This window comes from Ammodytes marinus (genome assembly GCF_949987685.1).
Source record: "Ammodytes marinus genome assembly, chromosome: 16".
Taxonomy (NCBI): Eukaryota; Metazoa; Chordata; class Actinopteri; order Uranoscopiformes; family Ammodytidae; genus Ammodytes; species Ammodytes marinus.
The window spans coordinates 24,953,931-24,978,359 of NC_137220.1; the positions used below are offsets into that span (position 1 = coordinate 24,953,931).

Consider the following 24,429-nt stretch of genomic DNA (forward strand, 5'->3'; position numbering starts at 1 on the left):
GCAGCTGAAAGAAAAAAACAGAGCTGACTAAATATAGATTTAAAAATAAAAAGCAAACCATTTAGCACATGCAAGTAGGTGGTGAAGAAATAAGTGTATGTACAAATACATATATAAAAAAACCTACAAAGACCAAAAAAATACAATATCTACATATTATGTTGCAGTTTAATGTGTGATATTTTTTATTTTGTCAGCATATTGCGAGAATGCTTGTTGTCAAAATCAGCTAATATCTTTGCATGATCCACTACCTGTACGTATAGGCTATACTGTGTGTGCGCTGAAAAAAATTCCAGTTTTAATGGGCAAGTTTCTAGCTTTACGGGGGTCCCCCTTTGTTTATATACCTTTTGTTTACATATGTATGTATATGTACTATGTGTATTAACACTGGATTTTCTTTATTTAGTATGGACAAGATTGTGAGGGAGATGTTCACTGATTTTGCCTATAAGTGATTTTTGACAACAAGCATTGAGAATGGCTGACTCCATCTTTAGTTTCTTTGAAGATGTTGCCTACTAATATTCAGTACTTGGGATCATGTTCCATCCACTGGTAAACACAGAGCCTTGAGGTATAGTGTGCAGGCTATAAATTCAACTGGACAACATTTCCCAGCAACTGACTTTATTAACCTTCACTTGCATACCTAGTAGCGTGCTGTGTCCAAAACAAATTCCAAAAATAAAGCAACAATTCATTAAAACGTGGCTGTAGCAGGCTAAAATAGTACTAAAATACTATCTACCTGCAGATCACTAGAAGTGTTTCACCCATTTTATGGATCGAAGCATTATTGTCCTAGCAAAGTCTTACTTTTAGAGATGATGAAGTTGACTAAAATGTCCTCGACACATTCCTGCTAAGATAAGAGCATCTTCTTCAACAACACACACAATCTCACAGTTTGACAAACACTCATACATTTTTTTTTACACACATGCAGGCAAACAGAACACACAAGTATTATTCCAACAGTGTTGAAATCGCCCAGTTCTTAGACTATTTAATACTCTACATGCGCTGATATAAATAATATAAAAATGCTTGGGTACTATACATATAATATAGGCATACTGTACCTAAAAAGTGAGTGCATTGTGCAAATGTGTTTTACCAGTGAATATATAAATTACCTTTCTTTAACGTCCACAACACAACCTGCAACTTAAAGAGCAGGTAAGATACAACGTACAAAGATGGCAATGACACTCTTTGGCATCAACACGTTCTCAGTGTGCCACTCTGCTGGTTCAGAATGCCACTTACATTTTGAGAAATCCAAACCAAATTGACATTTAAGCTCATGTTTGCAGTGAAACAAAAGGAGGAAAAACAAAGCAGGGCTATCTTGATATGATGTCTTGTGTTTTTCAAGATAGGACCGGATAAGTTAAATGTTCAGAATTCATAAAAAAATGCTTTATTCAAAAGAGGTCATTAGAATCACTATGAAGGATAAAAAATGAACAAATAAAATAAAAGCTTTAGCTTACACTCAAGTATCATGATCTCTATTTAGCACTTAACCTGGATAAAAACAGCAATAACCTTTCACATCGCCCTTTTATTTTAGTATATGACAAATGCACATTGGGGGCTGGTACAAGGGTTGTGTGCTCGTCAGCGTGAAGGAGGTCATGCTCTCTTTTTGAAACCAATTATGTTAAATTTGTATTAATGAATTTAAAAACGACCCGACTCCGTCTGAGCAATAAATACTGTAAACAATGGAAGGTAGAATAAAAAGCAATCGCAAAACTGCATTAAAAAAAGCCAATTAATGCTGAATATGTTTGGTTTGTTTACATTGAGTGATGTACATTAGGAAAAGACACTGCTCAAATGTATTGACCTAGAAATGTCAAAATGAAGTGATTGAAGTGCAAAAAGTAAACATTCTGCGGCTTATGCTTGCTATCCATAAGCGTTTGAAAAATATTCAGCATCTTATAAAAATGAAAAAGCAAATTTGAGCAGACGGTGAAAAAATAAGATACATTTCAGATCGAAAGGCACAAGCTTCCCTTTTTTTTTACACATAGAAAAAGCAATGTGATGGAAAATGAAATACGGAAGATGAAATGCTGTAAATGTGATGATTAAACAAGGGAAATTGGCTCTCAGTTTTTTTCTGCAAAAATCATCTGGTTTTCATAACGTCGAAATACTGATTTTTGAATATGAGGTTAATGTGTTGTCCGGGGTATTGAAACGTCAAAAAAATGAAGACACAAGTGGATTTCATGGTAAAACTTTTTGCCTCTGAGTCCATTTACGCTTACAAAAAGTGGCTGCAAATTCTATATGCAAAAGAGATGTGTATTACCTTGATAATCTGACATGATAGCACGAAATCAATGAAGCCAAAAAGGAATGAACAAAAACACATAGGTAATAATACAAAATACATTTGGCGCACTGCCTTTGCATTTACAGTGCTAATACATTAAGTTGCATGCCATTAAAAAAGTGTGAAGCAGCTAATGCATTTCCATCCAGTAATGTCTCTCAAATAGAAATGAGAGAAGGGCGCTCCACACACACACACACTAACATTTCAAGTTTTGTGCAACAATAAATACAATTAACAGACTTGGTTTTGATTTGTGACATTCCACTCTGATTATCCACATCTTAAAAGCTCTATCAACTAATACACAGTGTAATCCATAGCTAATCTAAAGGCAGTTGTTTCCTCGACCTACAGCCACAGCTAAAAACACTCTAAAAAAGGTACAGAAGTGCCTTGATCAATTGAAATAGTCATCAATACTAATCACTGCTTGGATTACCATAACAGTCTGGATCTCAGGGGAGGGCACAAACACTAGCAACAGTTAGCCTTGTCTACCATGTTGTTGTTACAAGCATGCTGATTAAATGTAGCTGAGGCCATCATGCCTCAGTACTGATGCAATGCAAAGATCTTGACCAAGGCCAGAGCAAAAAGCTGCCCCACGTCCCGCCTGCTTCCTCATATGTTATCATCCTGCAGTTTTGCACCAAGTTGGTGGAGTAACTCATAGGCAGGTTTAATATATCCAACACACCTCTACTCATTAAGTCTCGCACTCGCATGATCATGTTACAGACAAATACAAACACACACTCACACTGTATGCATGCAGATACACTCACTCAGCATGCAGCTTGACCACGCCTGCCCCTAGTCTGTACCGATTAGGCTCTGCTTTAAGTTTTCATGAAGAACACGGAAACAGGCCCCAACTGCATTCTATTGTGGATTTTACTTACACACGTCTTATTTCCCTTCACTTGACACATGCTAGGATTCTCCTCGTGTTGTAGCACTTTTGATATGTCAGCTTGCTGAGCTCTTCTTTGATAAAATGCAAAATATCATAGCAAAAAAGAAATAGTTTACAAAGTAAATTTTAACAAAAGCAAAGCACTTTTCGCCAAAAAAGTTAGCTTATATTTACAGTTTTCCCTTTTTGTTATTTTCCCTTATTAAAAAGGCTTGGTCTGCACATAACTCTATTCTAAAGGCACTTAAAAGACATACGAAAGAAATATTTAAGATTTAAAGGTGTACAGATAATCAAGTAAGGTCATGGGAGACGATGGAATCTGTATCAGGCAAGAGAAAGCTCAGTCAGCCATCACATCTTCCAATTTACTCTGTGTTTTCCCAGCCTGGCTCCACCCGCCTACCTGCTTCCGCTCAAATGTAATTTTCCCTTCAATAGTCATGAAATGAAGTGCGATGGTCTGGTAGGACCAGGCTAGTGTTTTCCTGCCTGACACTCACTTTCTGGTCCAGCTAGCATCCTCCACTGATAACCTCAGCTGCTCAGATGTGCACAGAAACAACCTGCTGAACAGAGACCTGGGAGTCTCTTTCTACCTGTGGTAAGACCAAATGTACTGCGGTTCTATAAATGCCAACCAGCAGGAACAAGCTTAAAGGGTTAAAGGATTATGATAAAAGTGCCATTGTAACAAAATCTTAAAGTCTGGTTAAATCGCCAACGTCACTGTCATGATCGTCATGGAGTTTGTCCTTCTTGATGTCTTTCTGAGAGATCGTTGCCAAATTTGTGGATGCATTCTGCTGGTCCGAAGGTGCGACGGTGAGCTGGTTGTTATTTGCAGAAGGAGGAGGTCCTTGTCGGTTGGTAACAGGTATTGACGCCGTGCCACTGTGAGATAAAGCTCGTCTGGAATGAGACATCTCTGTAGAGGGACGTCTTCCACAGTTGTCCGCCTCTTTCTCATGGCTAAGCCCTGCGCTAGTCGAGAAACCAGCACTGGCAATGGGTACGATATTGTTGGTACCGCTAACATTTGTGCTTGTTGTGGGCACCAGGCTGGCGATTTCATCAGTGGGCGAGCGCCCAATGCTACCGTCCACCTGTGCCCGAATCTCTGGTGAGACTGAGAGTTGATACTGAGGCACAGGGCCACTGTCACTGCTCTTAGGGTAAAGGAAGGTCTTCATCTGACCTTTGCCTTTGACGTTGACCGTGCCTCGGTAATCAAACTCATAATCCATGCCACTTAGCACACAGTAGCTCTCCTCGCTGACCTGGACACGACACTCCACGCCTGTAGTATCCATGCGACTGGCTATGTTGACAGTGTCGCCCCAGATGTCGTAGAGAAGCTTCGTGGTGCCAATCACCCCGGCTGTCAGAGGCCCGTGGTTGAATCCGATGCGTAGCTTGAAGCCAAAGCCCAGCATGTTTTTGTTGAAGTCGTCCACCACGTGCATCATCTCCAGGGCGAAATCGAAGAGAGCGCGGAGGTGGGTGTGAGGGTGTGCCGCCTCCGCACACTGCTGCGCATTGAGTCCTGCCGCAGCCATGTACGTGGCACCGATGGTCTTGATCTTTTCGATATTGGAGAAGGGGGGCTTCCGTAACAGCTCGTCAAAGTCTCCGATCAGCTCGTTGAGGACACGGTAGCACTCCTTGCCGCCCTCGTAGCTTTCCTCATAGAACTCACCGAAGTTAACAATACTGGCAAATATGACGCCCACGTTGTCGTGGTTCTTGGAGTAGCTCTGGGTGACCTTCAGCTGCTCAGCCACATGGATGGGGATGATGTTGCGGAGCAGCCAGTCGGCCTGGTCCCTCATGTTCTGGATCTTGATTCGGTGTTGGTCAGCCTCCACGTTGCCATGGTAATGCAGGCGGTGACTGACCTCAAACTCACGGTTAAGGAACCAGACCAGGAGTAAGAGCAGGAAGAAGACCACACAGGCTTCAGGGCCCAGCAGGTCCCGTGGGCTGGGCTTTGGACTGTCAGACATGACCATGGAGCTGTTGCTGGTGTTGTTCTGGTCATCCGACCTGTTGGAGAGAGAGAGGAATAATGTATTCTGCTTCTTTAGCTTTACTGGAAGTAACAAGCACAAGTAGGGAGGAGTAGGGCAGAAGCTGCGTTCACTTCACGGACATTTAAACGGTGCATCATTTTGGAACCCACAAGACTGATTACAAGCAAACGTCTACCAAGAAGAGGTCAAATGATTGGTCACTTACAATGCTTATAACAACCATTGTACTTACCAGAGAAAAAAACTCTTAGCAACACTGGAAAAGATAAAACACAGGTAGTGCCGATGAATACACAAGAAATGGACAAGTATATATATATTTTTTCCTTTCATGTCTCTTGAGTTTGTGGTACCTGCAGGGTGTGCTGAAGAGCAGGGCAAGCAGAGCTAGTCCCACCACAGTTGCAAGAGTTGAGCGCATCCAGTAGCTGAGTTGGCAGAAGTTACAATACTGAATGATAGCTATGATGACAGCACAGCAGAGGAACATGGTGGACTGGGGGGGGGAAGGGGGGAAAGGGCACAGAGTCATTAACCAGAAACACTCATATGCTCAATATGATTAAGTGAGAGTTGGAAATGTTATGAGCAAGGTGATACGATTTCTGAAAAATTTGAAGAAATATGAAACTTCAAGTGTACCTGCATGGTGAGATGCATGTCACAGGCGACATGGGAGTAGACAGCCACAGTGGGCAGGGACACCAGGATGGCTCCTATGAAGTGACGCACTACCCACCCTGAAATTGCTCTCATCAGCACCTGAGTACAATTCAGCATACTCTCCAGATAGAAAGCCATACTGGAGGTGGAGGGGGATGAGGACATTGTAATTGATACACAGAATAGTATAGTACAAACAATAATACATGTGTATGAGATAATAATTATGCAGTGTTTATCTGATACTCGAGATCTGATCCCATCCTGTATAATTAACTGATTTCAGATATGGTTGTCTACAGCCCGGCTTGAATTCACAAGAGCTTCTCAGTACACAAACCAAATGTCAGTGAACATGACCGATTCATTTAACTGCTGAGAAAGATCTAATATCAAGGCTTGTGTGACAAATATAATTGTGTTTAATATATTTGCCACTCAACGATATGAAACTGCATTCATGTGAGAAAAAGAGTGTCTCGGCCAGGATACCTATTACTAAAAAGTCCCTGCCAGAGATTATCCTGTTAGCCAAATGTGTAAATGTGTCCTTTTGTCTCCCTCAGCTCACACACACACACACACACACACACACACACACACACACACACAATATTTTTATTACAAAGACGAATGAAATGCTGATCAACATCACCGATGTGATTATCATTATCAAACTAATAGTCCTAAAAACACCCAATAATAATAATAATAATAATAATAATAATAATAATAATAACAATAATAATAACAATCATTTCCTTACTTTTCAAAACTATTTCTATTTGCGGTTAGAAAAAAAAAGGAATAAGTTCTACATATGTGGCCTTCTGACATTGTCTTCAAGCCTTCCTCTTTACTTTAGTATCTCACCGTATAGCAATGATCAGACCCAGAGCCTCCAACAGGGTGGCTACAGCTGTCAGAGTGAGCGCTGGCGTGGACGGATTCTCCTGGGTGACGAGCGGTCGCAGGAAACAGGCCAGCGAGAGAGCCAGAAACACCGAACAGCACAACAGCATGTCCAGGAAAGAACTGAACATGGGACTGGCAAATGTCTGCACTGCTGCTCGGGTTTCCACCTGGGAGGGAGAAAAAAAAACATACAAAAGCATTGCAGGGATTAAAAAAAATATATATATATAAAATATGATGATCATAAAGGTGTCAACATTCAAGTTGGATATAAATGATCCAACAATCGACAATAAGTGAATGATTGATCCCAATTCTCATATCAATGACTCAGACTCTAGACTATCCCTGCGTTCCAAATCACATACTTTCTTTTTACTACACTACATACTAAAGTACAGAAGAGTTTTAAGGCCACAGGAGAGAAAAAAAAATCAGATAAGGAAGTTTTTTTTTCATTATGTCGAGAAATGTCAAGAATGAAGATGAATACTCCAAAATGCTATTGGAGTTAGTGGGGCATTTTTGTATTTTCAGCATACTACAATTGACGTGCATGTATCGGGACATCCTAAATATTTTTCTAGCATACTAAATAGTAGGGAAGTATGGGGATTGGAACGCAGGGTATGAGTATCTAGACGATGTAGCAACAGTTGCAGCCAAGAGAGTGAAGATGCACTTCTGAGGTCACACCAGCAGAGGGCATCACAACCTAATACAAAAGCCACATATTGGGGGTCCTGCAGTGATCTCTCTTTGCCGCAGTCTTGACCGGGTCGACACAACACAGAAACATAAAGACAGACAGACACAGACAGACAGACAGACAGACAGGTAGAAAGACGTGCACAGACACCGATAGATCTCACGCTAACGAAAACACACTGGTTTTCTCCGTCAGTTGTAAAAACTGAACAAAATATCAGACCTAACTTCATGGATAAAGGCAACCATTCATTCAAAACATAAGCTTGTACATTCATTTAAAAACACAGGCATACAGTTATTATTATGTCATGCCAATATACAGCTCATACACACACACACACACACACACACACACACACACACACACACACACACACACACACACACACACACACACACACACACACACACACACACACACACACACACACACACACACACACACACACACACACACACACACACACACACCTCCTCCTGGTAACTTATCCGATAGGCCGACTCCAGGCTCCCCTCCAGGAAGGTGAGGCTCAGCTTGTTTATGGGAGGTTTGTAGAAATAGTCCTTCATGAGGCTGTCAGAGGCACAGAGAAAAAACAGTAGAAACCATTTGTATTTAATATGTTACAATCCGCTAGTAAGGCTGGAAGATTCACATACCTGCTGAGATTGACTTAGTGGTCATCTGTGCATTTTTTATATTTTTTTATGTTTAGAGATTGATTTAGTCATGTATATATCCCTGGCTCATTCTAACCTGTCCTCTTTGATAACGTCCACAAAGTGAGCGTCACTCCTCTCCCTGAAGTTCTTGGATCTCAGAGGTATGAGTGCAGAGTGGTCCATGCCCAGGGCACCTCCACTCCATGTCTTCTTCTCCTTCTCCTGCAGCATCTCACACAGTGACGTCTGGCTGTTGGTTAAGGCCTCCAGCTGAGGGCTGAGCAGGCCGTTCAGAACCCTGGGACTGCGCCCTGCAGAGATTGCCGGGGAGCACTTCACATTTGAAGAGTCCTTATAGGAGAAGAGAGAGGATAGAAAAATATGAAACTGCATTCATGTGAGAAAAAGAGTGTCTCGGCCAGGATACCTATTACTAAAAAGTCCCTGCCAGAGATTCTCCTGTTAGCCAAAGAAGTAAATGTGTCCTTTTGTCTCCCCTAGGTCTCTCTCTCTCACACACACACACACACACACACACACACACACACACACACACACACACACACACACACACACACACACACACACACACACACACACACACACACACACACACACACACACACACACACACACACACACACACACACACACACACACACACACACACACACACACACACGAGAGAGAGAGAAAGCCTGAATATCCCCCTCCCCAAAAAAGAAGGGACTATAATGGATCTTTGCTTTTGGAAAAAACAGGTCAAGCATACTTTATCTGGGACTCACTGAGTTCTATTTTTTGGAACTATTTTTAAGTCCTTTTTCTTTTTGCTGCCTGACCTGGAAAAAATGTAACCAGAGTTGGTTCAGCGTGACCCAGTATTTGATGGAAGAATAACTAGATGAACTATACTGAACTGGATGTTACATTAAGAGTTCCAGACTCTGTAAAGACATGTCAAAGGTTTATCGTCTTGGGATGAACACTTTAAAGTCCTATCTGTTTGCTTCAGATAACAACAACAACAACATCAACCAGGCTAACCTTGCTGCTGCTGGTCTTGTGGTCATCATGGCAGCCATTGTGCACGGTTACTTCCTCCTGAATCTGATTCTCCCCTGGTATCAGGAGCACACTGCAGGACAGACAGGGAGACTGGGTGGAGGCAGAGGGGGGGGGGGGGGGGGTAGTGCAGAGGGGAGATGGGGCACATGAGGCAAGGTTACTCAAGGCAAGTTTATTTGTTGTTGATTGGGTGGACTGTATAAGGCTAATGGGTTAGAGCAGAGTGTCTTCCTGGGGTGTCGGTAAGAACACACAGTAGATGGTAGGATGCAGTCATGGGCTTTAATAGCAGACTTTGGTGGTTTACAGCACAGCACAGCAATGCACAGGTTAATTAACTTAGGCTTTGTGGGGTTAGGTCTGTATAAGTAACAGAATGTGTGTGTGGTCTGAAATGAAATAGACAAGAAGCCACATTTGCATTAATATCAAATAATATAGGCTATACAGTATGTTCACAAATATGATAAAGGGAATAACAGTATTGCCTGTGCATTACTAGGTAGGCTAAACAAATATACTCTTTCACTAACACAGTGTTACAATGGTGAAACACAAACCAGTGTTAAGTGGTCAAAGGCGGGAAACATATAGAACAAAGGGCTTAATGGCTCATTAACGTGACCGTTACACTATAAACGACCCGCGAATTCACACACACAAAGATCGTCGACATTGCACTATATGTAGCGAAATAACATTAATAACAGGGGCTTACATATAATAGGGTGACACCAGGCTAGTAACTTCAACTAAGGCTGCATAAATTAGGATAATGAAGTGGGCAAAATCGCCGTTTTCTACATAATAATTAGCTTAACACAGGCCGTGACAAACAGGTAATAAACTCACTTTAAACACTCATAAAGCTCAAGAAATATATAAGTCACGGTAGGCTTAACCTAAAACATGTTATGTGCCGTTCACAATGGACAAACTCACGTTTTGGTCAATAACGCACACAAACAGACACTACTCCTCCGCTGAACTCTCTGCCCCTCTGTGCGCATGGAATGTCCAAAAGTAATATAAGCGCGGGCACGGCGAGTGCGGGTGCATGAGGGAAGCGGCCTTTCCAACAAAGCCGCCCCCAAATTTGTGTTGAAATTTGCACCATGGAAAGGCCGACCTAAGGTCCGTCCTGGCCGTCAGGATTGCCCTCTCCGTCCGGTAACTCAGGTAGCATCTCCGTCTTCCTAGCAGCTCAGACTCTGGATACACGATCTGGGGGAGGGAATCGGCTGGCCGCCCCATCAAAAGGCTGTTGGGTGTCACAGGATCTGGATCTGCTAGGTCTGCCTTCAGGAGTCGATAATCTTCAGGAAAGCTCTCCAACTGGTCCCTACTTAGAGCTTGATCCCTTGCATCTTGAAAGGTACTGGTTGGAGGAAGACCTGCCGCCCCATTGAGGTTCTCAACCCCTGCCTTTCCCAGTTCCTGCCGGCTGCTGTATTTGGCCCTGTCTGTTTCGGGTGGTAGTGGGGTGATAAACCCACGGAAAGTGGTCTCTGAGGTAAGATCAGTTACAGCGCTGGTAACGTGCTTCTCCACTTCTGCAGTGCAAACTGCTGTCTTGTCAGGGTCTTTCACAAGGCGTCTCTCCATGCTCATGAGGCAGGTCATCACAGCTTCCTTGGGGGCCTGGAGGCATGGCGAGTCTTTCTTGCGTGGTGTGGCGTAACTGAGGTCACCGTTCACCTCCACTCTGGTCGTCTTGGTTTTCAGGAGGTTGGAGGCTTCCTGATCCTCCCTAGATCTTGTTACTTGCTTCTCAAAGCGATAAGGTAAGACATCGAGCTGCCGCAACCTTTCTACATCTCTCTTCAGCTTGAGCTCTGCAGGGGTGAGGGAGAGGAAGAGGCACTGCTGCGGCGGAAGCTGTGTCTGGAGGTATCGTGCTGGTCCCTGTAGCGCCCATCCAAGCCGTGTCTTGATGGCAGTTGGCCCGTCTGGTGGGCCAGAGCGAACAGGTGCAGTTGGAGTGATCAAGTGAGTGTGATCAGCGCCGATGAGGAGTAAGGGCTGCACATGTTCAAAGGGCTGCAGTGGGATATCTTTGAGGTGCTTATACCTTTGCAGGATGGCAGCAGGGTAGGAGTGGTCAGCCAGTTCAAGGTGTTTGGCTGTGAAGGCTGCTGTGATCTCAAAGATCTTCTGAGGATGGGTTGCAGGCGAGATCTGAAAGGAGACTGAGGAACCATTAATGGTTTGGACATCTTGGCGGATCGTTCTCAGGGCTAAACTCTCATCTGTGCCTTGTAAACCAAGCTTGTGGGCAGCAGGAGAGAGAAGGATAGTACGTTGCGATCCATCGTCCAGTACTGCATAAGTGTTGAGGGTCTTACCTCGATAGCGAAGCAGGACTCTGATGACCTTAAGGAGGACTCGCTTGCAATCTGTGGGGTTGTCCAGATAGAAGGATTGAGTAATTGAACTCACCAGGGGGGGCCTTTCACTCGCGCCTTTGGAGTTGACTTCATGGAGGATCTGGAGGTGTTTGCCATTACATATGCTGCATGACTTCTTCAGGGTACACTGAGCGGCCATGTGTGTACGTCCACAGCGCCAACATCTGTGATTGGTCTTGATCCAGTTGGTCATCTGATCCTTACTGAATGCCTTGAAGGTAGTGCACTGGCTGAGATAATGATCGTCCTTTCCACAGTAAGGACAGAAGGCCTTCTGAGTTTGCTTGGACGGGGCTGGCTCAGAAGTCTGTTCCTCTTCAACCTCAGCGGCTCCATGCAGTACGGTAGTTGAACACGTGAATGATTTAACCTCTCTCTTGGGATCCTGTCTCTGCCCTTGTTTAGGTCCCTTGCTGCTGGTATGGCAATCGAAGCTCTGGCACCAAGCCTCATACTGGAGCCACTCTGACAGGTCATGGAGAGTGTACACTGGCCCAGGGCGACGGCCCATATGACGTCGGAACTCTGACCTCATCTCGGCTGGTAACTTACTCAGGAGTCGCTCTGCATGAGACCCGCATCTCAGCTCTGCTTCACCTTCAGGGCCTAGAGTGTTCAGCATGCCCACAAGGGCCCTTATCTGTAAGGCAAATCTCTGAAATGCTTCTGTGTCTCCCCTCTGGACGTCAGGTGAATCCATCACATTGGCAATCTTCTTAAGAGCCAGCTTATGAGGCTGTCCATATCTCTCAGTCAGAGCAGCCATTGTGTCTGAATAGGGGGATGGGGAATTAAGAAAGGCGTCCGCCACCAGGCGAGCATCTTCAAACTTCAAGTGATCCATCAAGATCTGATACTTAAATAGCTCGGTGGCGTCACGAGGCAACAGGTTGTCAAGGGCTATCCTTAAACGAGTGAACTCGCTAGGGTCGTTAGTGACAAAGTTTGGTATTGTTGGCTTGGGACCCCGGTAGATCTGTTCCTGGACTGCTGAGTATGCGTGAGGTGTCATTGGGGCACCTGAGTGAGGTCTCTGCTGAGGGGGGTAAGGTTGCTGAGAAGGCACCTGCGGTGGGTGGGCATGGAAGGATCCAGGTGGCTCTACCTTGGGCTGTTGATACCAAGCATGAGCAGGCTGAGCTGTGTAGGCAGCAGGTTGTGACTGAACAGGAGGCTGGTGCAGGTAGCTATAGGACATCGCTGTAGGCTGCACCCGAGAGGTCTCATAGTACGGCATGTAGGCAGCTTGTGGTAACGCATCTGGTTGGGGCTGTCTAGGAGTCACAGAGGCTAATTTATCTTTGACGACTTGCAGCTCGTGTAGCATGCTCCCTAAGAGATCATATAAGCCCTGGTCCTTGGCTGAATCATCCATCTTGGTAGGGGGTAGGCTGGGTGGATGAGGATAAGGCTGGTGACCAGTCAACTGACTTGAGGGGTGAGGATAGCTATAGCTGAGCTGTGGAGGATACTGTGGAAGATACTGCGCTGTCGAAGCTCCACTGTTGTGACTCATCTGAGGTGGTTGCGTAGTCGCAGGCAAAGACTGAGGAAATGTCAGTGTTGCAGTACTCTGTGATGGGTTGACAGCGAACGGCTGGTACATACTCACTGGAGGTTGAGGTAACCCGGGCGGGCCAGGTGGCACGTGTGGTAACTGCTGGAGACTCATTTCCCATGGCCGGTGGTAAGGGAGGGGCTGTGGAGCGGGGATAGGCTGTAGGAGGGGACCGTGAGGGCTAGAAGCATGATGTTGCGGATCCATGCTTTGCTTATTTGAAGGTGAAAGTCCTTCCTCGAAGGCTGAAGTCAGTGCATCCATGGGGCCTGACTGGCTTAAGGGGCTGGAGGCTCCAGAAGATCGTGGAGATGCTATTTCTCCCTCCTCGGTGCCATGTGCATGCTGTGCTGTGTTAAGGGATAAAGGAGGTTGACTAGTAAATCTCTGGCCTACACTCAAGTCATAGACATAGTCTAGGAGGTAGGCAGGTGGCTGAAGTTGGCGTCGTGGCCTTGGCTGCATGTTGAAAGGCAACATCTCGATCCAGGAAAATCACAAGATCCGGCTCGAAGGACCAAATGTTGATTGGGTGGACTGTATAAGGCTAATGGGTTAGAGCAGAGTGTCTTCCTGGGGTGTCGGTAAGAACACACAGTAGATGGTAGGATGCAGTCATGGGCTTTAATAGCAGACTTTGGTGGTTTACAGCACAGCACAGCAATGCACAGGTTAATTAACTTAGGCTTTGTGGGGTTAGGTCTGTATAAGTAACAGAATGTGTGTGTGGTCTGAAATGAAATAGACAAGAAGCCACATTTGCATTAATATCAAATAATATAGGCTATACAGTATGTTCACAAATATGATAAAGGGAATAACAGTATTGCCTGTGCATTACTAGGTAGGCTAAACAAATATACTCTTTCACTAACACAGTGTTACAATGGTGAAACACAAACCAGTGTTAAGTGGTCAAAGGCGGGAAACATATAGAACAAAGGGCTTAATGGCTCATTAACGTGACCGTTACACTATAAACGACCCGCGAATTCACACACACAAAGATCGTCGACATTGCACTATATGTAGCGAAATAACATTAATAACAGGGGCTTACATATAATAGGGTGACACCAGGCTAGTAACTTCAACTAAGGCTGCATAAATTAGGATAATGAAGTGGGCAAAATCGCCGTTTTCTACATAATAATTAGCTTAACACAGGCCGTGACAAACAGGTAATAAACTCACTTTAAACACTCATAAAGCTCAAGAAATATATAAGTCACGGTAGGCTTAACCTAAAACATGTTATGTGCCGTTCACAATGGACAAACTCACGTTTTGGTCAATAACGCACACAAACAGACACTACTCCTCCGCTGAACTCTCTGCCCCTCTGTGCGCATGGAATGTCCAAAAGTAATATAAGCGCGGGCACGGCGAGTGCGGGTGCATGAGGGAAGCGGCCTTTCCAACATTTGTATAGCACATTTCCGACACAGGGCCACTCAAGGTGCTTTACAGGAGCAAGATTAAAATACATCAAGTACAGAGTTAGAAAAGCGAATGAAAAATATGAATAGAAATAAAACATTTAAATAAAAGAAATAAAACATTAAAATTTAAATTTAAATTACATGTTAAAAGGGAAACAGTAAGGGTAGGGAGAAAGGTAGTTGAGACATTGAGAGATACAGGTCAAGGCAAACAAATGAGCAGAGAATAACATGAAAAGCCAAAGGTTGATTTTAAAATGTTAAAATGAGATAATACATACAGTACATCAGCAGCAGCAACATCACAAACGCATTCCGGTAGCAAAGAGACAAAAGCTTTTTCACTTTAAACACTAACCCAGGGATGTGGTGACAAGTCATACAATCAACTTGTGGCTCGATATTATTCAATATTATATTTACTGAGGACAATGCTAACAGGGGAGACGGCAGTCACTGAGAAATGTAAAAGGAGATGGTAAAAGTAAACGATAGGCTTATAGGGGGTCTACACAGGCTTAAGGCCTTTACTTTCATCCCACTCATCCTCTTAAACGAGAAAAGAAAAGTGTGCGTGTGTGTGCGTGTGTGTGTGTGTGTGTGTGTGTGTGTGTGTGTGTGTGTGTGCAGGCCTGCCCACACAAATGGCTGGGCCCCTGAAAACCTCCAGTCAATGGGCCCCCCTTACCCATTACTCCTATCAACAATGAGTGTGAGTGCGCTCATCCCTCAATAAACACATACATGCAGAGACTAACTATCTTATCAACCAGGGACAGTTGGAGGAGCAAGAGCTCATTATTATTTTAAAATATTAGCACATTTCTGACTTAGCCCAGCCTACCTACCAATTTATTTTGATTCCCTTAAACTCACACAATTGTTTAACAGATCAACAGATCTCTACAAAATAATCAGTTCACACTGAGACATTGTTCTTCTTTAGTATTCACTAAAGCAAACAATTTGCACGTTTTCTATGCTACTAGTTTCTGGTAAGATACATTTACACTAATTGAGTGCACCAAATATTGTACTTTTTTGTATTTCTGCACATGACATTAAATCATTTGAAATCTGTTGGTGGTATTGTTGAAATAAATAACACTTAAAAAACAACATCAACAACAAATTCTTCACACACAAATGAAAAAAGGCGGTTCTCTACATGAATAACCAAACCAACCTACCCTCAAAACTATAAAGTTGGCCTATGTTTGGTTGCAAAATTTAGGCTTAGTTCATTCTCCTCTCATCACTGCAAAAGCACTGAAATCATTACAAAAAAAGTTCTTCATCTTTGAACTCAAATCTGTTCCTTCAATTATTTCCAACTTCTTTGTGCCTTGTGTCTTTCTTTGCATTAAGAACTTTTTTAGGTCTATTTTTATTTTTAGAAACAATACAGAAAGCAGGACCTTGGTGGTTACGGCAATAATTAAAACAGGATGATGCTGCTCGTCAGCTTCATTGTGGTATTACCCGTCTGGTTGGTCAATTGGCCAGGTTTCTGAAAAACTGGTCAGACCTGGCTGGCCGTGTCAACCTGAAGACTTATGTCAAAGCCTTTAGAAGGTATAGTCCCCAAAGGGAAATTCTTTTTCACAAAAATTTACATTATGTGGAGAGAGAATTTAAACCTGTTTGTAGACTCAGGAAAATGACAGAGTAACTAATGTAGAAGAACTACAAAAGGTACCCAACCTGTTTTTTCATGGGGTCCAAATACTTTTCACAACGACACCCAGACACAAGTAGCAGGTAGGCCTACATGTGTTTTCCGTGAGCAGGAACGAGTCAGGAAATATAATCCAGTCAAAACTGTTTAATATCAAAACCCAATCTTGTCACCATTTGGCACACAAAGGGTTTATAGGATGGATTATGTTTGAAACTCCGCTGTGCTCAATCTGAAACACTTTGAACATTTCTGCTTTTCTGCTGCTTTTTAAATGGCAGTAAGCGGAGCCGCAGCTCTGTGTAAACACCCAACTTTGAATAGATATTCACATAAATATCAAAAAAAAAAGTTTAGCTTAGTTAGGTTCTTGGCTTCCAAAGACCATGGGCTCCCTAAGTGGCTGGGCCCTAGAAAGCCTTCCCACTTTCTACCCCTTATGGGCGGCCTTGTGTGTGTGTGTGTGTGTGTGTGTGTGTGTGTGCGTGCGTGCGTGCGTGCGTGCGTGCGTGCGTGCGTGCGTGCGTGCGTGCGTGCGTGCGTGCGTGCGTGCGTGCGTGTAGGGAATCTGTGTGATCATTTGCTGTGCCACAAATGACACTGATGTGTGCAAGGTGCTCTGTATTGAGAAGCCCAAAACACAGCTTGCACATTCACCTTCATGTGTGTAACCAACATGCTACATTAAGCGTTCAAACATTTATGACCACGCCTGCCCTATGAATCCTTTGACACACTTTTTCAAGATCCCCAAGAGTGAACCCTTCTCTTGGGGTTATGAGCTGTGTCTGTATTCGTGTGAGATCCACAGAGCAGATCATCTGAGTCATCTGTTGGAGGCAGAAAGACCTAAGACCTAAGGGTCTTCCTCCGTCTCCCTGCTTGATGTTAACTCATTACCACAGTGAGGACCGAGATCCTCAAAACCATGGAATGTGCCCGAGGTTAGAACCATTTCATTACGTGGAATGAAACGTTTCAGATGCATGGTAATGGCAGGGATGGAAGCCATTCTTTTTCTTTTAATCGCCTCCAGTAACACACACACGCACGCACACGCACACACAAAATAAAAGCACAAAGAGCAAAAAAAAATTATAAACATCAAAGAGGCTAGTGCAGAAAATGCAGCTCAGTGTTTGTCCTCAGGCAACAGAGATGTGCGGTGGGAAAGGAGCTGAGGAAATATATGTACTTTCTCAAAAAACATGGCTGATGCTTCAGATCATTTCATCAGAGATCGTGTATGCTCACCTTGGCACTGTCCGGAGGCAGGGTGACGATTGAAGGAGCCTTATCAGGCGTGGGCACCCTGGCATTGGGGCACAGAGGTTCTGCGTGCTCTGGCACAGCCAACCCAGACTGGGAGCAGGTGCAGTGGGAGTGAGGCTCCACCTTTCTGCCAGAGATCAGGTAGGTCTTAAGGCCTGCAGACACAGAGACAGAGAGTGGGAGAAGGAGGGTGTCAGTAGCACATCAGTTCTTTCCTCTCCCCATGAGACTGGAACAGAGTTGGCAGCAGTGATCCCTTGGCTGGATGAAAGATATGGATGGTTATAAAGATGTTTCAGAATTTAGCAGAGGTTCAGTACCCGGCATGATGTGTTCTCTCAGTGAATCATAAATAATTCTCTAAAATGCAGACCTGCTACTGTGTTAATCTACGGGCACATGGGGTTTGCCAAATCATATGCCGTATATATACATAAGAGAGGGAGAAGCATTCAGTTCTCTAGCACTTGAAAAAAGCCAAGGCTGTACACACATGAGTCATTCCCGTTTCCATATACATACATACACGTGATGTGTGTTAGGCATTTGTGCAGGATTTTGCACGTTTTGTTCTCTTATCTAGAAACGGACAGACGAACCACAGAGAAAGCGCTAAATAGACTAACAGCAAAAAGGAAAAGGCCAACACTTATTTTCAGGCCCCACGGATCCATTTATGTCATTTATTTTGCCCTCTCTTGGCACATGCACTTCTTTCATATCTCTCAGGTGCATGTACACGTGCACACTCCTCCTCCTGACCCTGAGACGGTCACAGACACAACGGGGCCAGGGCCAAATGTTTGAACACCTGCGTCCTCCCACTTCTATCAACATATTATCAATTCTATCACTCCCATGAGGCATGTGTGGATGTGTTTGTGCAACCTTTCAGCCCAAGGATACAGCCTTCTGAACCAACCAGTTTGCCCAAACCAAAGACAATATAGAATATATACAGTTAAGTCCTTAGAATTGTTTTACTGCTTCAAAACAAAAGGCTTTTTCCCCTTGCTTTACAACATGGAATACAAATCCCTGAAATGCTCAACAACCCACATATTTCACACTCTCAGTAAGATTTGGCAAGACAGGCCAAAACCAATGGGTCACTAGGATATATGGCCCACTTCCTCTGTGTGTGTGTGTGTGTGTGTGTGTGTGTGTGTGTGTGTGTGTGTGTGTGTGTGTGTGTGTGTGTGTGTGTGTGTGTGTGTGTGTGTGTGTGTGTGTGTGTGTGTGTGTGTGTGTGTGTGTGTGTGTGTGTGTGTGTGTGTGCGTGCGTGTGTGTGTGAGAATAGCATTGGCAAGTAACTGTGACTGTGTGCTTAGCAAGAAAATTCAACTGTCAGTGAAGCATCAACCTTGGGCTCTGAGCATTGTCTGCTCTAAGTACTTGAGACAGGCCTGCCACTGCCTCGCCTGTGCCGAGACACAGTGGGGCTGTGCTCTCTGGCACGCACACATACATACATACACACTCACGAAACAACCACACATTATATGACACATGGGTAAACACTCTCTTTGCAATAACACAAACAACAAAACAAAACTTGGCGAACACATACTGAGATAAGCAGGGGACTAGACTATATTTTGAATTTGAATAGATAGCTATTATGTTGGACAATGGTCACACATCTATAATGGATACAATGGACATGGGCTTGAGACATACATTGTATTTGTACTGCTGTCACTGTTGGCTGCTGTGCATGCACAGTCCCCTATCTCACTAATGTATAATTGTCCCCTTTTTTTCTTTACTATATGGACCGGTCTTGTAGCACTGTTGTCTGTTTATTGTTGTTTACTGTGTTGTGTTTGTACATATGTCTATAAAAAGAAAAACCTTTATAAAACAGAGCTTTAAAAAGAAAGAAAGAAAAGAAAACGCCCCCTCCCTCCATCCACCTACAAAGCCAGTCAAAACACATAGACACAGGACTAGCAGAGGTGTGGAAGGGCTTTGCTGTAGCTGGGTCGATACTAGCCACGTGAATAGGGGATTCAGGAATTGGAAATGAGAGCTGTAAACGGCGGTAACAAATAAATTATTTCCTTTGCCACTGATGAAAGCAGCAGGAGGCTGAGGGGAGCTTGTGACTGCTTCAGAGAATGAGAAAGTGAGAGTATGACACAGGCACACACATAACACGCACACACGCACGCACGCACACGCACACGCACACACTGCGATGACTGATTTCATTAGTTTGCTAATCAAATCCTTCCCTGCCTCCCACCATGACATACATACACAGCCACTTCTGCTTCTTGGTCAACAGGGTTGGTTTCCCCTCCACCACCACGGCTTGTCATCTCTTCTATCTTTCCCTCCATAATACTAACTCCCCTTGAACATTTTTTGTCAACCTGCGTAAGTGCCACATGTACAGATATTTTGAAATCATGGTAACTTTTTACAATGAGGCATACACAATTGTAGGTACTGAGTAACGAATGAAACATGAATGAGTTACTACTATATCATTATTGAGTAACTGCTATATACTATGATAGTAACTACTTTATACTAAAATAGTAACTACTAGTAATTGAGTAACTAATATATACTAATGTAGTTACTACTAGGATTTTTTTTTTTATTCGTTACTCAGTAACTAGTATGACCTACAATTTAGTTTACCTTATTGTAAAGTGTTACCCAAATCATGTATGTAAGGCAGCAAGGACATGCAATGACTAGTTTTCCTAGAGATTTGTAGGTGTGAATGTTTTCTTGTCTGGTAGCTACAGATTGGAAACACACAGGACTACTAACGCATGTGTTATTTATTAATATATTCAAAGTAATGCAAATCCTCTATCTGCTGTTAAAGCGATGGTGCCTGCTGAGTCATAATAGAACTGTTAGCCGACAGGGACCAAGCCCAATCCAACTTAACAGAGAAAGCACTGGGCCGTTCAGCCTCCCAATTCCCCAATACTGTAATCGCTTATTAAAGATAATGAAGTGTTTTCAAGCTCGATAATAATTGAGCGCCAACACATTACTGTGCCCGGGTGAAAGGCAGAGAGAGAGAGAGCTGAAAAGATTTCACAGTGGATGAAAGAATAATGACCCAGTTATAAAACAAAAAAACACTCTGTCACAAAAAGACAATTAAAAAAAGAAGATTCCCAGACATGAATAGAAAATAGGATAAGATGTTGAACACAACAGTAACGATTAGGGTCAAAAAACTCAAAGATAAAACTCTTAAAACCAAAGAAAAAACAATGGCGAGCTGATGGCTAAAGGGAATAGACAAGGAGAGCAGCTGTGGTCTGCCTTTTCCATCACATCATGTTAGGCTTTGATTTATATATAAAAAAAAAAATTAATGTGGTTTCTGCTGGCTTGATTTCAGACATGTCAATGTTTCCCATTTTGGCTGGACCAAAAAAGAGACCAGTAGGGCATGCTTAAAAAAGACAGGAATCCATGGCTTCAATAGGTTAATGAGGATGTATGTGTGTTCAAGTGTCTGTGCTGATGTTTTTGTGCCTGTTCCTGACCATTCTAGGGCAATCTCTAGTCTTTTCTGACCTTTTGGCAAGTCAAATTGTGGTGTTGGCAGGCAGTAAATTGTGGCTCTAATGAACTGACTTGACCGGCCAGCTGAGTCCACTGTGCACTTCAAGCATGGACCAACACCATCAGAATACAGCTGGGCTACAGAGACCTGTGGCTGGGAAAAGGTTAGGATACTTCATAGTGTGTATTCCAATTGATGTGCCTTGTTTCTTTCCAGTTGTGTGTGTGTGTGTGTGTGTGTGTGTGTGTGTGTGTGTGTGTGTGTGTGTGTGTGTGTGTGTGCGTGCGTGCGTGCGTGCGTGCGTGCGTGCGTGCGTGCGTGCGTGCGTGCGTGCGTGCGTGCGTGCGTGCGTGCGTGCGTGCGTGCGTGTGTGTGCGTGCGTCCATCTGTCAGCCTGAGCACATCTGCTTGATGAACTTTGATGCAGGTACATGCATGCGTTTGCCTCTCACAATCTCTGACGACCCTGAGCTAATTGAAGAGCATCATTAGTGGAGGCCTCTAGGCATTGTGGGACTTGAAGTGTCCTGTCCTGTGCTATCAGCTGACAGGGAACAGTAGATATAACCTTTCCCCTTGAGAGTCCATTCAAATTATCTCGCTCTCCAAGCTCTCTTTTATAGAGGACAAAGGAGAGAAAACGTGAGAAAAAGCACTTTGCAAACACAATCAGCCATCTCCTCTCACCCTCTCGCCTCCTCATAGCACGTCAAAGCTCTCCTGGGATGACGAACGTCCCTGAACCCCTCTTTTCATTGTGCTAAGAGAGGCTCTGTGCAGAGGTTTGGCTGGCTGAACAAACATACACAAAAAGAGGTGGATGCAACAAACAAGTGTGCATGTGGTGCCTTTCAGAGACTTTGCAATGGAACATTTCATTTGTCCTGAGCAGAGACAAGGATATTTTGCTAGAATGCAAATGACCGTTTACAACAGCCTGACTACTTACACTGTCCAATATACAAAGAACATGGAAAAGAGGGAATAAAGAATGGAAAACTATGTAGAATTAATCTTGGGATATGTTTCACAATGAGCGAAAAATTATATACTGCAAATACTAAAAATGAGCACACAAGTGCTGCAGGTACAGCAGCCATAAATGTAAAACTATTTCGGTGTTTATCTCCAAAGTATAGTAATTGTCTTTTCACATTCCAAGTGCAAAGTGGGACGGAGCCATGCTGCCCACCCCAGGGATGGTTTAGATAGAGAGGGCAGAACACAGAGGGCAACCGGTAGCAGATATACTTGGATCTGCAGTAACACTGAAACAAACACAACCATATCACATGCTTCATCTGCTGATAATGGCAGGTTTGCCTCGCAGGGCCAGGTATCAAAGCAGGAGGGCAGTGGAACAGGTGGTGCATGCAGAGGAACCCTGTCCAGTATGACAGGCTGCTCAGGAGGACTTCATCACTGCTACATGGTTCCCAGAGGAGAGGAGGGTTAGATAAGAGGAGATAAGAAGAGATTTCTGGGAACAATTACAGTAGAGAAATACTGTGCTGAAGGCTAGATTGAGACTATGAGTTGGTCGGCAGAGGTTGAATGAAGTGTATTTTGTGGGCCATCTATGAGTGAACCCATTCAGTCAAAAAAAAAACATGAAAGACACTAGGGATGTCCATGGTTAACTGGTTAACCGTTAACCGTTAAGAAGATCTTTAACCGGTTAATACTAAAGGTTAAACGGTTAAAAAAAACAAAATCCTTGATGAACCGGATGTAAGAATGCCAACTGTCGGTAAAGAATTAATGATGGTAGGCTACCCATCCCCTAAGCCTGTGTGTGTGTGTGTGTGTGTGTGTGTGTGTGTGTGTGTGTGTGTGTGTGTGTGTAAATGTCCCTTTTCAGTCACTTATTGCACTTTTTTTTTTTCACATTCGCATACTAGACCTCTTCTCACAACAGACAAAGGTGCTGTGTCAAAATGTAGGCATTTAAGTTGGCTACTGGTCCTTGAATTGTTTTTAAATTAATATGCTGGTCCTTGGAACAAAAAAAGTGCTTCATGTATTTCACTATAAATAGGCTACATTAAATCTTAACGGTTAACCGGTTAATAACCGTTAATTCTGGTGGTTAACCGGTTAAAGAAAAAATTCTAAATGGCCATCCCTAAAAGACACGTATGGTATGCATTTTTCATAAGACACCATCCAGGGATTCACGTTGTCATTTCTGACAGCAAAGGAAAAGGCAGAGGGTTTGTGTTTCTGTCAAGAGCTGAGGACGCACAGGGAAGGGGGAGGAAAGGGGGGAAGGGTAAAGGGTAAGTATGGTCCTCTTTAAATGCCTACAGAGTCCAGGTTACTTCTGAGGGAAATAAGGGAAATAGTGCAAAGAAGGTGAGCAGGATGATTCAAACGTCAAACTAGAGCAGACTCTCTCCCCTCTGTCGGAGGGTGTGGCGCAGAGGGGGCCGTTACACGCACTGACTTAGTCAATAACAGACTGTCTTCTGAATAATATAGAGGGAGAAGGATGTTTCACACTTTGCTCCGTTTACTACAAGCATAAACAAGCACAATAAAGCACATTGCTTGATTCTTGTTCTACATCCGCACTGGGCTGGCATCCAACAACACTCATAATGTTTTATTAAAGTAAGACTCCGATGGATTAAAAGTGGACGGCACCGTAAAAAACAACAGAGATTTGTCAACCTGCATTTTGATATACTATTTAAACCAGGGCAACTATTGCTTGAATATCTCCAGTTGAAGGAAGTGGTTATTGGGATCTGAACGTCAATGACTACTACATGGAAACATTTGATTTAAGCATCAGTGTGAAGAAGAGGTACCTTTTCATTTTGAGGGGTACTTCACAACATAATATTATTTTTTTATGGGTAAGGTTACGGAACTAACAACTTGTACATGTTCAAGTAGCACCAAACACTGCCAATTGACTATAACTATACGTTATATACTGGACACGACTACAGTCATTCCTACTTTGTACACGTCAAACGTCATTGAAGCACAGCTTGCCCAAACACAAACACTCACATGTCCCAGACCGCACACTAACCGTGACCTCATGGTAAGAGTTATTTTAAGAGTTCATAAAAATAAAAAAAAGGGCAAGTCTTTTTGCACACCACCTGGGCTTTCTCAGCACACCATGCTCTCCAGGGTTTGGGGGACACAAACACGTCTCTATACTGGGAATTACGTCGGGCC

At 43.6% G+C, this 24,429-nt stretch overlaps 1 protein-coding gene across 1 annotated transcript in view; it reads right to left on the reverse strand.

Annotated features, from left to right (window-relative positions):
• Nucleotides 1-134: 134 nt before the first annotated feature.
• LOC307262803 (adenylate cyclase 9) overlaps nucleotides 135-24,429 on the reverse strand; it is a gene marked incomplete at its 5' end in the record, with an annotated part of 37,722 nt that continues 13,427 nt past the window's right edge. The window contains 9 exons of the mRNA XM_080043794.1: nucleotides 135-5,324; nucleotides 5,544-5,567; nucleotides 5,665-5,807; nucleotides 5,954-6,113; nucleotides 6,848-7,056; nucleotides 8,072-8,174; nucleotides 8,358-8,614; nucleotides 9,311-9,421; nucleotides 17,672-17,844. Coding sequence (XP_079899920.1) covers nucleotides 3,980-5,324; nucleotides 5,544-5,567; nucleotides 5,665-5,807; nucleotides 5,954-6,113; nucleotides 6,848-7,056; nucleotides 8,072-8,174; nucleotides 8,358-8,614; nucleotides 9,311-9,421; nucleotides 17,672-17,844 — 2,525 coding nt within the window. The 3' untranslated portion in view covers nucleotides 135-3,979. The remainder of the gene's footprint in view (nucleotides 5,325-5,543; nucleotides 5,568-5,664; nucleotides 5,808-5,953; nucleotides 6,114-6,847; nucleotides 7,057-8,071; nucleotides 8,175-8,357; nucleotides 8,615-9,310; nucleotides 9,422-17,671; nucleotides 17,845-24,429) is intronic.